This window comes from Brienomyrus brachyistius, chromosome 14, assembly GCF_023856365.1.
Source record: "Brienomyrus brachyistius isolate T26 chromosome 14, BBRACH_0.4, whole genome shotgun sequence".
Lineage (NCBI taxonomy): Eukaryota > Metazoa > Chordata > Actinopteri > Osteoglossiformes > Mormyridae > Brienomyrus > Brienomyrus brachyistius.
In genome coordinates, this window is record NC_064546.1 from 14,780,387 (window position 1) to 14,793,518 (window position 13,132).

The window sequence follows — 13,132 nt, forward strand, 5'->3', positions numbered from 1 at the left end:
CAATCCACACGAGCCCACCGTGTGTTATAGAGAGCAGTGGATTAGTGTGGTGCTCGCCTGAGCCTAGAGAGCCAAGCCTAGCAGTCGCTCTGTAAAAACCACTAAGCCCTTTGGCAATAAGGACTCTGTGTAATAAACCCTTTGAAATGTTTGATGTTTAGGCGTCACCCCACAGCCCAGAGAATCCCAAGGAGGTGGGGAAGGCTCTCGTCGGCTGTGGGACCAATCCCATCTCTCCAAATCACAGGTGAAGAAGGAGGTAAATGTTGTATAATCCGGTCATTAGAGCAGTGCTGCATGTGGACGTGGACAGTGTCACAGCATGGCCACCTTTTCTTAGGAGGAATATGATGTGTGTATGCTATATTATAGTACCGTATTCTTGTGTAGATTAGGATAAGGTGTTCAGTTTAACAGCTCTGAAAACAGAACCTATGCTAGTTGTCATATGTGAGTCTAAGCATAGATTTGGATTAAATAACCGGTGCCAGTGAAATTTCCGGCCACCTGCTGGCTGTCGAATCACAGCCTGCTTTTCACCAGGTACATCTGCTTCAGGTCCTGAGACATGCTCTCGGTCAGCGGGGTGAAAACCTAACTGCATGTGCCCCCCACCCCGTTCTGGAGTAACCTGCAGGTGATACAAAAAGAGCCAGTTGCATTCACCTGCGCTAAAGCCACATGCAGTTTGTCCTTGCACTGCACCACATCCTCTCCGATCCTCCAGTGCGTTTGTCCACTGGTCCCACCGTCCCTCAAGGTGCAAAGAAGACATGCATCAAGAACTTCAACTAGGTGTCTGAACTGGCGGAGCACTGGGTGCCTTCAAACGACGACTAACGATGTACCTCTTTCGGAAATACCTGGATTAGCACTTCCAGGATTATATTCATTATTATATTTAAAAAAATGCAGGTAGTTTCCTGCGGAATGCCAGATATCACATCATCCTGCTGGATCAAACTGTCAGCAAGCAGGTGGATGTAAATGTTCAGCAACCTTACACGTAACATTGACGTATAGCGTTCAGCGAAGTCCATCCATTGTTTTTGCGCAGTGCTCAGCGCTGATCTGGTTCTTGCAGAGCACATGGTGTTGATCCGCTTTTCTCAATTCAGTGTTTACACAGGAAATAGTGTGAGTCCAGCTTTAAACACCGCACACACTGTCAATCTGGTGCTCCAGTCCAGTGTCTGCACATCACACTGTGCCAACGCAGTGTTTGCACAGCATGTGTCGTCTGGGAGACTGATCTGAGGTCAGCCTCTGCATCTGGCTGCGGTGTCTGGCCCACCCCAGTCGACCGGCAGTATCCTTCCTCATCAGACATGGACAAGTATGGACCCCTGTTTTACAAGCGACTGTAAACGTAACCAGCCGTGCGGCTGCTGGTCCGGCACGTGGCTTTGGGGTCAAAACAGCAGCAGCTTTAGTGCACTGCAGTGACATGAGTGCTCTGCAGCCGTGTTTCAGCAGCTCATGAGTGTCGGAACAGCCTTCATCTGGCACCGCCTGCGCTTGTCAGCCCCCTGCTGTTGGGCCACAGCAAGCCAGCAAGCTCCCCCCATCCAGACACTGCAAAAAAGTACAACTTCATTATTTTTAATTGGCTAACTGCACAGAAAACGCACAGAAATGCAGCCTGCATAACTGCGTCGGGTCCTCCTGCCTGCTGCTGTGCTGACTGGCAGCCAACCAACTGCCTGCTTCTTCCCCTTCAACTTCTTTCAGATTTTTTACTCAGATTCCTCTTTCATGAGCTGAAATGTGACTCACATATAACCCAGGGAAATGTGACATTTAACCTGAACAGGAATATTAATAACTTAGTAACAAAAAAGGGCCATTTAATTTGACTTTCTACAGGCTCTCTAAAGAGACATCTCACACTGCACGCACCTATCTCTGCAAAAAGCCAAGGCCTGAAAAACCAGCCAATGACCCAGGATCTGTCTCCTAAAATCCTGCCAAAAACGTCCAGCGAAGGCTTCCGCGGGGAATGCCTCTTGCCTCCACTTTCATTCCCAGGCACAGAGAGAAAAAAAACCAAGCTAAATGGAAAAAGAAGGCATTGCAATGCCGGCGAGAGCCGTCGTGCCCTGCGGAGAAGGCTGTGGCTCTGAGCAGCTCGCCTGGCTCCACACTAACCAAAAGCAGCCCCTGATAACTATTCCAATCTGGTTCCATTTGCAGGAAGCCCTGGTCTTCCCCTCCACATGGAACAGGCCTTCAAAGCCACATGTGGCCTGCAGCCGACGCTGGTCCTCCTCCAATCACGCTTTTCCAATATCGTCAATCTCTCAATCACGCTCTTCCTACATCATCTCGCCCCCCCCCCCCCCCCCCCAATCGCACTCCTTCGCTTATGCCAAACAAATCGATGGCTCCAAACGCAGTCTGCACACATGCCCACGGGTTCCAAAGCACTCGGGTCAGTTTGCAGGGAGGAAGGGGCTGCTGAGCTTCTGCTACCAGCTTGTGGCTGCGACCGCACCAAACGCTGTGGCAGGTGGTGGGCGGGGCTCTGCAGCAGCCCGTAAAGGATGTTCTTCTTGCCTGAGTGCTTCACCCGTGTCGCAGGTGACGTTTAAGAGCCGCTTTAAAGTACGCTCCCCAGGAGTCTGTCTGGGGCCCATGAAACACAGTTGTGATTCTGGATAACCCAGAGCATGATGATCCCAGCTGGGCCTGGCGTCCCATTCACTTCAAATGTGGCTATAAAAATCTGGGCACTGGGCGTGCTGTTGGGGGTGAAGCAGGCCCTGTAAAATCTCCTTCAGATGTCTGCATGCATATACAGGAGTTGGCTGCAACTGCAGGGAACAGCTGCGCCAGTGGAAGTGCGTTTGTTACTGCGTGCATGCAGTGCGCTCACTCTCCATCTCTCTCTTCCAGGTCTCTAGCACCTAGCAAACCGCTCCTCCTCACTGAAAGGAAGGTGCCCAGACCATCCTGGTAGGCAGCTCTGAAATGGACCCAATTAAATCACTTTAAAACAGCAACGTGTTACCCGGATGGAGGAAAATGACCAGTCAGAGACTCTAACCCTGGGGGGGGGGGGTCACCTGCAGGCCTGTATCCTTATCCTGTCCTGGATGGTCCCATCCCTGATGGAATGTGACTTCTCGGCCCCGCAGACGAGAGCAATTAAGGTGAGAATGCGACGACCGCATGCCAGCCATTCCCGCAGCAGGCCTGCACTCCATTCTTACACGGGTGGGGGGGACAAACATTAGCATCGCTGGATACTTCTGCGACGTTACTGAAAGGATCCGACGTGCACAAGCGGGCTCAGCACAGGGGCGTCCTCTCAGGCTCTCTCCACGCTCGCTCTCACCTCTGTCAAAAGCGGCCGCCCTCCCTGTAAGTGCGGTTTAAATCCCCTCCTCTACCCCCCCCCCCATGCAAAAAATGTTTGCATTATTTGAGCACCACCCCTAATCCTCCCAGGCAGCGGAGTGAAGAATGAGCTTTTGTTAAGTGGTGATTTCTCGCACTAAACGCCTCACCCTTCTGGCAGCAGGACTCCGCACTGAGAGGCCTCATTAGCTGGCGGCATGTGAGAGGGAGCAGCGAGATGGACTAATTCCTCCAGCGGCCGAGCCGGAGCTCAGGCCTTGTACTACCTGATAATCGCATCCCGCCGGCTGGCTCTCTTCCCGAATAGCAGCTCCGCTCTGAACTCCGCAGTGGCGAGCGGGACAGGCCTCCCTCACGCACACTCGGGCACGCCGCCTCAGCCGTCTCGTTTTTTCGTGCGGGGTGTCAGATCACCGCCGTCCCAGAGCTGCACTGCTCTCCCAGGACGGGATGGAAGCTGCAGGATCGGGATGTCGGACGGCTGCAATTGAAAGGGTCTCGCTCCCCCCGCCGCCGGTCCACACAGCAACCTCAGTGACACGGAAAGCCAAAGCCGGTCGGAGATCAGTGTCGCCGCTGAGCTGTGATATGGCAGCGGAGGCACGTCTCGGCCGAGGTCAAGGGTCTAATGTGATTATGCGTATTACGCTCTGGGTACTCTGCTAGCGGAATTAGCCACAGCGTCTGAGCCACGTTCCAACGACACGGACATGATTCGGGTTGCTGTCCACTGGTGCTCAAGCGGAGTGTGTGACAGCATAGTGAGAAGCCTGTTTTTCTATGCATCAGCCGTAAAGTACCTGCACACAGCCCTGCCTCACTGCATAATGCACACACAGCCCCATGTCACTGTAGAGCACAGACAGAACTCACACAGGCCTGTGTCTGCGTCATCACAGGGCACACACAGCCCAATGTCACTGTAAGGCATGCACAGCCTGCTTCACTGCATAATACAACCGCATGTCACTGTAGATCATGCACAGCACTGCCTCACTGCATAATACACCCGCATGTCACTGTAGATCATGCACAGCACTGCTTCACTGCATAATACAACCACATGTCACTGTAGATCATGCACAGCACTGCCTCTTTGTATAATACAACCTCATGTCACTGTTAGAGCATGCACAGCCTCAATGCATACCACAGCCTCGTGTCACTGTAGAGTGCACACAACACTGTCTCACTGCATAAAACAGCCCCATGTCACTGCAGAGCGTGCACAGCCTACTTCACTACATAAGAGGCACAGCCCCAAATATCAAATCATAAGAAAAAACAAGAGGACCATCAAAAGCAGTGAAGTGTCTGTGTGTTGCTCTGCTGTCTGACACCACAAAGGGTTAATTCAGTCAAATGCTGGCACTCTTAGTTTAGTCTGATCCCAGATGAAAATACCACAGTGACCACAGTTTAAACGTCTCTCTCTGGCACTTCCTGGCTGGCAGACCTGAAGCCCCGATGCTTAGCTGCAGTGCTGTGCTTGATCCTAATCTCACTCTCATTCTGCATGTCACCCTGCAGAGTGTCTGACGAATGCAGACAAGCAGCTTCGGAGACACAAAAACAGGAGCTGCACGTCTGGCGTCAGTAAGCGCTGAAATTATTCTCAAAGTGTAAATGACTGAAAAAGCGAGACTAAATGACATATCAGGAGCCCCCCCCCTTGTGTCCCCCCACCCCAACCCCCCACTGTGGGCCCCACACTTCCAGCAGCCTGGTCTGCTCACCACATTGACATGATCGCTTAGCCCAGCTGCTGTCCACCACGATTGCAATGTTTAATTTTGCAGATTATTTACAGCTGTCGCTCGTACATTTATTAAAGTCATTAAAGTGGTTAGGGCAGCATTTTTACTTCTCCTGTTAGTAGCAGTTTGGTTTTTTTTTTCTTATTCCCTCTAGAAAAATATGTGTAAATTCCTGTGAAGTGCTTTGGAACAGCCTGCTTGTACGAATTCCCTGCGCTAAATCGATTTCTTCTTAAGCTTCCAGCTTACATGTGATACAAACACTGTTCACTTGCTCTGAAGACTGTACTTCAACACTAAAGGGGGCTGCAATAATGAAAACTGAAAAAAAATGGCTGCCTCTAATCGTGTCATTTTCCACATGAACACTCTCGCTTGAAATCATACCGTCTAAACTGCAAGCACCTGGCAGTAAAGTCGACTTTGAAATAAAGGGGCGGATTTGAAGTGGCTGTTTGTTGATGCGTTTAGTCCCTTCCTGGATCTAATCGTGTTGCACTTGTTACAGGAGATGTTACAGGCGTGAGGTAAAGATCCACAGACACAGGGTTCGCCCCCCTGCCTCGCCAGCAAGTCCCCCCCCCCTTCCGCCGCCGCCCACCTCCCCCCCCCCCCCCCCCCAAGCCAGCCAGTCAGGGCCCTGATGCTGGGACAACAATTCTCACAAGTCACAGAAAATTACCATGCATGAATGCAAAAAAGCCTGATCAGGAGTAATTAACACGACTTCATATGCAAATTTTATTAATGCAGAACTACAAAGTCATTATGCAAATGAAAGTTTCGTCAAGCCTCTTGACAAATATTCAGTGCTCCAGCCAAAGAACCGCTTCTCTCGCTTACCCTCCCTCTCTCTCCCTCTCTCTCTCTCTCTCTCTCTCTCTCTCTTTCCAAAGTAGAGTAAGCATATAAGAATGATGTAAAGTTATTTTAAACTTGAGAAATGAGCTTCTGTATTCTTATGGAGGTGAGATGCTAGCTGGCGAGAGACGGCAGCGCCGGTCTGCCGTAATTAAAGCCCTGGGTTTCGGTAATGATGGCTTGGCTTTGGAGGGAGGTAATGAACCTGTAATGCCCAAAGAGAGGGGGGGGGCAAACATATGAATATGCATGAGGCTCACTGGCTTTGATGATTAAAGAAAATTTTAATATTTAAATGAGTGCATGCAAAGTGATTAACAAAAAAAAAAAAAAAAAAACGCAACGAGGCAAGAATGTTAAAAGGGATTTGAGGATACTAAGAAGCGGAGCCACGTTCCGTCGCTGAGGCCTGCTGATGGGGGAAGCGGCCTGACGACGCTCGCTCTCCTTCAGCAGCTGGACCTGGCCCAAGAAGCGGGATTTGGAAACGATTTCAAACGCTGCATAAAGGTAGCAGTTTCCTGGGTCTGGATTAAGCTCAGGAAAAGTACGCGTCTCACCAAAGGGTCGACTCTGCCGCAGGGGGCGTCCGTCATATTAACGATGTACAGCATGTGCCCTGCCACCCGTTAGCGATTAGCTGAAGCGACCCCCCCCCCCACCCCCCTTGCCATGGGCCGCTGCGCTGGGTCACGTGCAACCATGCCCTCAGGAAGGCGGCCCACGCTGAAGCGACGCAGCAGCGAGACATGCCTCGAAGCGAACACCGCATTGATGCCGGGCCCAGGAAACTGCTGCTTCCTGGCTGTTACCGGTAGTGCCATGCAGACACAGGTTACGTAGATGGACCCAAACCACTGCACCCCGAAACGTAGGTCCTAGGAAGGACTCTCTCTGGGTTCTGCCTGCTACCGGCTTTCATGGATCATGAACCCAACACAGGAATAAGTCATTTTGTCACAATGTAGCACTGCAGATATTAATATGGCCATATATGTAATACTGTACTGCGGAATTTATTAATGATTCTAGGAGTACATTCTGTGGTTATGCAAAACAGCAACGGGTGGAAGGAATAAACAGCAAACAGAAGAACACGTCTATGATCTGAGATAAGGGAAGAGCCATCAGATCCAGCCGAGCGAAGCAGATGCCACATCATAGTCAGGCAGCAAAGCGGCCACCAGCGACGTTAATGCGAGGTTGCGTGGTGATGCATCACCGCTCAGAGCCCGTTAAGCCCGTTAAACACGCAGCATCTCAAGAACACCAGTTTTGCGGTCCGAGTCTTTTCTGCATAACAATCAGGCTAACTTTCTGCTAACGTTATGCGTACGTGTGTGTGTGTGTGTGTGTGTGTGTGTGTGTGTGTGTGTGTGTGTGTGTGTGTGTGCGCGCATTACAAAGCCTTTACTGCCATATTCTGTCCCTGCTGTAGGACAACATTGCAAACCCCTCATCCCATCCTATTTACCACCTCACAACAGCGCTGGAACTTTACCCTTTCTGTTGAAATCAGCGGTAAACCCCATAATAAAAAGCTGAAAATTAATACTCAAAAGGAAAAAGACAAACAGAACAGTACCGCCCGTGTTCATCGGCCCAAGAGCTGGCACCGAGGACTGGCAGGTGACCCAGAGGGCACCTTCAGCAGAAACAAATCTCTCTGGGCAGACGATCAAAAAACAAGTAGGAACAGAGGGTTTGGAATTAGGAAGTGAAATTCCTGTGCAGCAGGCCAAGCCTACATTCAGCCAGTGTGCTGGCTGGAAAGGACCTCCACTTACAGGCACTATTTAGACGACTAAATTACAAATAACATTCAACATGACTACATGTTGAACAGCCCTAATATCGTGCTCTGGTGTCTTCCTTTCACGCCTTTAATGTCCTGGCAGTCTCATAAAGAGAGACTCCTTCCTCTGCCTCATTGCTGCTGATCTTCATGACTTCCCTCCGACCCGACGTCGAGTGGGAAGATGCTCTCGCAGTTAATTTAATTAATCGATTAAATGGCCGACTTTGAAATAGTAAACCCTACAAAGAGTTGGAAACCCTCCACACGGAAAAACAGCCGGCAACCACAAAGGGGCAGAATCTGCTTGGCTGATGTCTTCCAGCAGCTCGTCTGAGCGGCATCCCCCTCGACCCAAACCCACAGCAGTTCAATCAGCATCATTAACAGCAGATTCCTTCTGCAGCTTCAGCTGCAGCGTGCCTGCAGATTAGTCTCAGATTAACTGCACAGTGGACACGGTGGAGATGTGCACTGATCCAGCCGGTGCATCTTCCCCAGGTAAATGTCACTGCAAATATGTTTTATCGCATTAAAAATTCACAGCTGGCACCTTACGTGCGAGGCATCCCAAATAAAAATTGACGGTATCCTCAAACCATGAACATGCCTGGCTGATCTCCTCGTCCTACTCTGTACCGCCTAGTCTACTCACTGTAATATAAACGTCCCTCAGAGTGTGAATATGTGTGGCTAATCTCCACATCTCCACCATCCTCGTCTGTACCACCTGGCAGTATTACGGTAATACAGTATATCATGAAATCATGCTGATAAAAAATTTTTTTAGTGCCCCTTGGTATTCAGAGTTCGGTAAATTTTACCATCAAAATACCATATATATCGGTATAACGGAATTTAAAATTCGGTACTGCCCAATGCTAATTCATGGTTTTATATACAGCATCCTCAGACCTGAACACCTTTCCCACGTCCCAGTGTCATTCACCTGGTGACCAGTGACCGTCTCTCGCACCAGGCTAGGCAGTGAGTGCCGTTCACTGGCAGGAAGAGGCTGACTAGCTTGACGGAGTACAACAAACGGATGAAGCTGCGCTGTCTAAGCGAAAGGGGATCGAAGTCTGAGAGACATTCTGTGTGTACAAATACAAGCCCCAGGTTGGGGAGGAGGAGCCTCTGTGATTCGGTCTAAGGCTCCAAACCTCTATCTTCCCCATCTTATTGCTTCACTACAAAGTGACAGATGGATATATGAAAAAAACTAATTCATGAAGAATGATGGCAGCCTGGAGACCAGGGGTAACGGCTCTATTTTTAAACTCTGGCTTGGAGTGTTTATGACTTTCCCTTCCACGATCAGAACAAATGGAACAGGAAACTTTTTGAATGCTTTAACCTGCTGGGAGGCAATTATGAATGTGCATTGTGGAGGGTGTCCTTAGCTGAGTGCACAAACTGGCATTTAAGCTGTTTAATCACCCTCTGTGGACATCTCATCTCGCTGTCTTTCTGCCTGACACCAGATCCTCCTCCTGTCCAAAGCTTCATTTATGGAAGGTGTAAGATTCTCTTATAAGGATTATCATCTGAATTACAAAGCTATACTTTTCATGTCAGATTTTTATAACCGGTTATTCAAAAAAAAAAAAAAAAATCTAATATCAGGGTTTTTTTTTGGTCACTTAAAGCTAAGATCTCTGGAAAGACGAGCATTACTGCCTCAGAGTTAATACAGTAGCTTCTCTGTTGTATTATTGTGGCTTTAGAACGTTCCCTCTGTACGTTGGTTACTTGAATATTCAAGTGTCAGTATTATAATCCATTTAAAGTGGCCTATTACTTAAATCTCCAGTGCTCACGTTTAATTAATACTGCAACCTATAGAGGATGTGCCCAAAAATTCAGTAGTTCAACCTGTGAATTATTCATCTGAACACAGATCACTTCACGGCCATGCATTATAAACCACTGGTATCATGACAAATTTATCCTGCTATTGCTGCCACTTATTACTGTACAAAAGATGTTGTTTATTAATAATACATTTGTGTAGCAGGAATAACGTTTTAGGACCAGTTGCTTGTAAACTGTACTGTGCGTTAACTTGCGTCTTTCGCAGGTCCGTTAAATTAGATCCAGCTCTGGCGTTTTCACTGTTATTTTTAGATGAACTACTGTTTAAATGTCTGTCTCTTTCTAGCTCTCCGCAGGCCAATCAGGAGTCCGCAAGCCGCTTCACGCAGGTTATTTTACCCCGCCTGCTGTTTGTCTCGCACCCTGCCTGATCTGTCTGCTTCCCAGCCGCTCATGTGACCTGCCTGTATGCTGCAATTTGTCTTGTTCCCGAGTAAATATGCCTAAGTATGTGAGATAGCGGCTGCAGGTGATCCGGCGGGCCGCACGGCAGCTCGGTCCGCTGACAGGCTGTGCAAGTGGCTCCCCTAATCCCCTTTGTGGAGTATCTGAATTTTAATGATCTGTCCACCTTTTGAGCCTGACGTTCCTGAATGGGAGGCGTTTGGCCCTTCCTTACTGGAGGCGATGTTTGCCGCGGCCTCCCGCCACGACACACGACGGGACAGCAAGTGAGAGTGTGCCTTTGTTATTATCACAGGGGTAGGTGTGACCGGAACCGCACAGGGACAGACCTACCTGCGGGGGTGCCCTCCTGCTTGGGGCAGATTCCTTTAGTAGGTGTCAGCATTCTCTCGTCGTCCTCTTCGGGCGTCACCTGGATCCCGATTTCCACCGGCTCCACCACTTTCCTGGGCTCGGGCCTCGGCGAGGGGCTTCCCGGCTCCCCCATTTTGTTGTAGCAGCCGGCGCCCCCACCCAAAGTCTGGCACTGCTTCCGCTTGTGCTCGATGAAGACTAGGATGTCCCCCAGGGGAAAGTTCATCTGGCACTGGCCACAGGTGAGCAGGTCGTGGTCGCCCACTCCGGACGGCAGCGGGCAGGTGAAGCCGAGGTCAGGCGAGGGGGTGTCGACCACGACACGGATGATGTCCACATGGTCAGGGTCTGCCGTTGGGGAAGAGGACAGGATGTGAATGAGCCATATCTGCAGTACTGCAGCCCTGCCAGTCAACACGGGCAGCCCAGCTCGTGCCCGACATAGACAGGTAAACTAAGACCTCTCCTTTAGTCACTGGCACTGAAACAGCTTCCTTCCTAGAAGCACCATATTGGCAAAGATTTCCCCAGTGCCCTCATTAGCGCTTGCCGGTCCTCTGTCACTGCCTGCAAATGCTGTTTGTCTTTATGAAGTTAAACGATGAGAGACAGACAGACAGAAATATATATATATATATTCTTTACTGATTTGCTCATAAAGCTCACACAGTATTAGGTTTGCCTGCCTCTGTGTTACTCTGATGGATTTTACACGTCAGTTTAAATTTTCAGTATAAATCACAAAACCCAAAACCTGTGGATGACGGATAAGAGGCAGCCCTGGTGTGTCCTGACTTAGTGGAGTAATAGGATTTCCGTCGCCGGTGTCAGGAAGAGGGGCCGTGCAGATTTAGTGTCTAAAAATGAACACCCCACTGCCAACTTACTCTCTACACATACTGAAGTATATTAATCTACAGGGAGAACCGGATCACCTTTCACCAGATGCAGAGCCAATCAGTATCTGGGAGCTGAGACTGACACATTGATAGATCACATGACACGTGGTCATAGTCACAACGTGTCGTAAAATTTGCCTGATTGGCTGCTCAGAATCAGTCTGCACCTTCAAGCCCTGATGTATGTTGCGAAAACACCATCTTCCACATAACAAAGTAGGACAGTATGAATCAGGGGCCTTTTACTGTCCGACTGTGAGAACTAATAAAACTGTACATTTTGCCGATTACGTTTTAAATGCGACTGTAGTTCTGCATGAAATCATGAGCTGAGCTTTATCTTTCAGAAATAAACACTGGTGCAGTGGGTATGTGTTGAGGGGGTGGGCGTTGGGGTCCAATCAGATTCACCTGATACATCCCCCCCCCCCCCCCCAGGTGTTCAGAGCACACACGGACACATGCCTTACCCAGACAGAGGTCAATCACAGAAATTCTAACTGTGTAGAAAGTGGAAGGTGTAGCTCAGTTGCAGAACATAACCACCGGAGCAATGAGCTTCCAGCCAAGAGCCGGACTGTTGAGACACACTGTGGTGAGGGGCGTGATTTGGCTTCCCAGATACCACAACATTCCCCCATCTGCAGGTCACACATACTGACCCAAAGAATTACACAGGGACAACCGAACCATCAACTGCATCACAGCATGTGTGAAACACACACATGTAGGTATGTTCTGGTGCAACATTCCGCACCATGGATAAGTCATAAAAATCAGGAGAACTAGATGAAGTAATGATACATTTTTTACCAGGAGTGCATCACTTGCTGTCAATACATCAAATTAAATGATTATTTGCGTATAACTTTTTTACAGTCTATATTTAGCATGTTAATAGCTGGGGTACATACAGGCAATTAGGTTCAGAATGCAGGCCTCTGTGTGAGTAACCAGGCTGGCGCCCAGCCCTAGATACTTGTGCATGCCTGTCTCTGTATAATTAGAATGGGAGAGAATAGAGAGGTGTAGGTAAGGTGAGGTGAATTTGCCACGGAATGGCACAGCTGGGCTCTGTGGCCAGCAGTCAGCTCTAAGCACAATCAGGGAAACCAGTAAAGGGGGTCGGGCAGGGGGACATTGGCAGTGGGGAGACTGGTGGGAGGAGAATGACAAGGGGAGACAGAGAGGAGGAGACTGACAAGGGGAGACAGAGAGGAGGAGACTGATGGGGGAAACAGAGAGGAGGAGACTGACAGGGGGAGGCAGAGAGGAGGAGACTGACAAGGGGAGGCAGAGAGGAGGAGACTGACAAGGGGAGACAGAGAGGAGGAGACTGACAGGGGGAGACAGAGGAGGAGACAGAGAGGGGGAGACTGACAGGGGGAGACAGGGAGGAGGAGACTGACAGGGGGAGACAGAGAGGAGGAGGCTGACAGGGGGAGACAGAGAGGAGGAGACTGACAGGGGGAGACAGAGAGGAGGAGACTGACAGGGGGAGACAGGGAGGAGGAGACTGACAGGGGGAGACAGGGAGGAGGAGACTGACAAGGGGAGACAGAGAGGAGGAGACTGACAAGGGGAGGCAGAGAGGAGGTGACTGACAAGGGGAGGCAGAGAGGAGGTGACTGACAAGGGGAGGCAGAGAGGAGGAGACTGACAAGGGGAGACAGGGAGGAGGCTGACATGGGGAGACAGAGAGGAGGAGGCTAACAGGGGGAGACAGGGAGGAGGAGACTGACAGGGGGAGACAGAGAGGAGGAGACTGACAAGGGGAGACAGGGAGGAGGAGACTGACAGGGGGAGACAGAGAGGAGGAGACTGAC

At 50.0% G+C, this 13,132-nt stretch overlaps 2 protein-coding genes across 4 annotated transcripts in view; one reads left to right on the forward strand and one right to left on the reverse strand.

Moving 5' to 3' along the window:
• Positions 1-13,132, forward strand: part of LOC125706962 (SRA stem-loop interacting RNA binding protein) — a 170,518-nt gene that overhangs the window by 71,921 nt on the left and 85,465 nt on the right. The window lies entirely within an intron of this gene.
• Positions 1-13,132, reverse strand: part of bcl11ba (BAF chromatin remodeling complex subunit BCL11B a) — a 35,567-nt gene that overhangs the window by 14,299 nt on the left and 8,136 nt on the right. For all 3 annotated transcript variants that reach the window (XM_048973792.1, XM_048973790.1, XM_048973791.1), the window contains exon 2: positions 10,383-10,755. In XM_048973792.1, the coding sequence (XP_048829749.1) occupies positions 10,383-10,755 (373 nt within the window). The remainder of the gene's footprint in view (positions 1-10,382; positions 10,756-13,132) is intronic.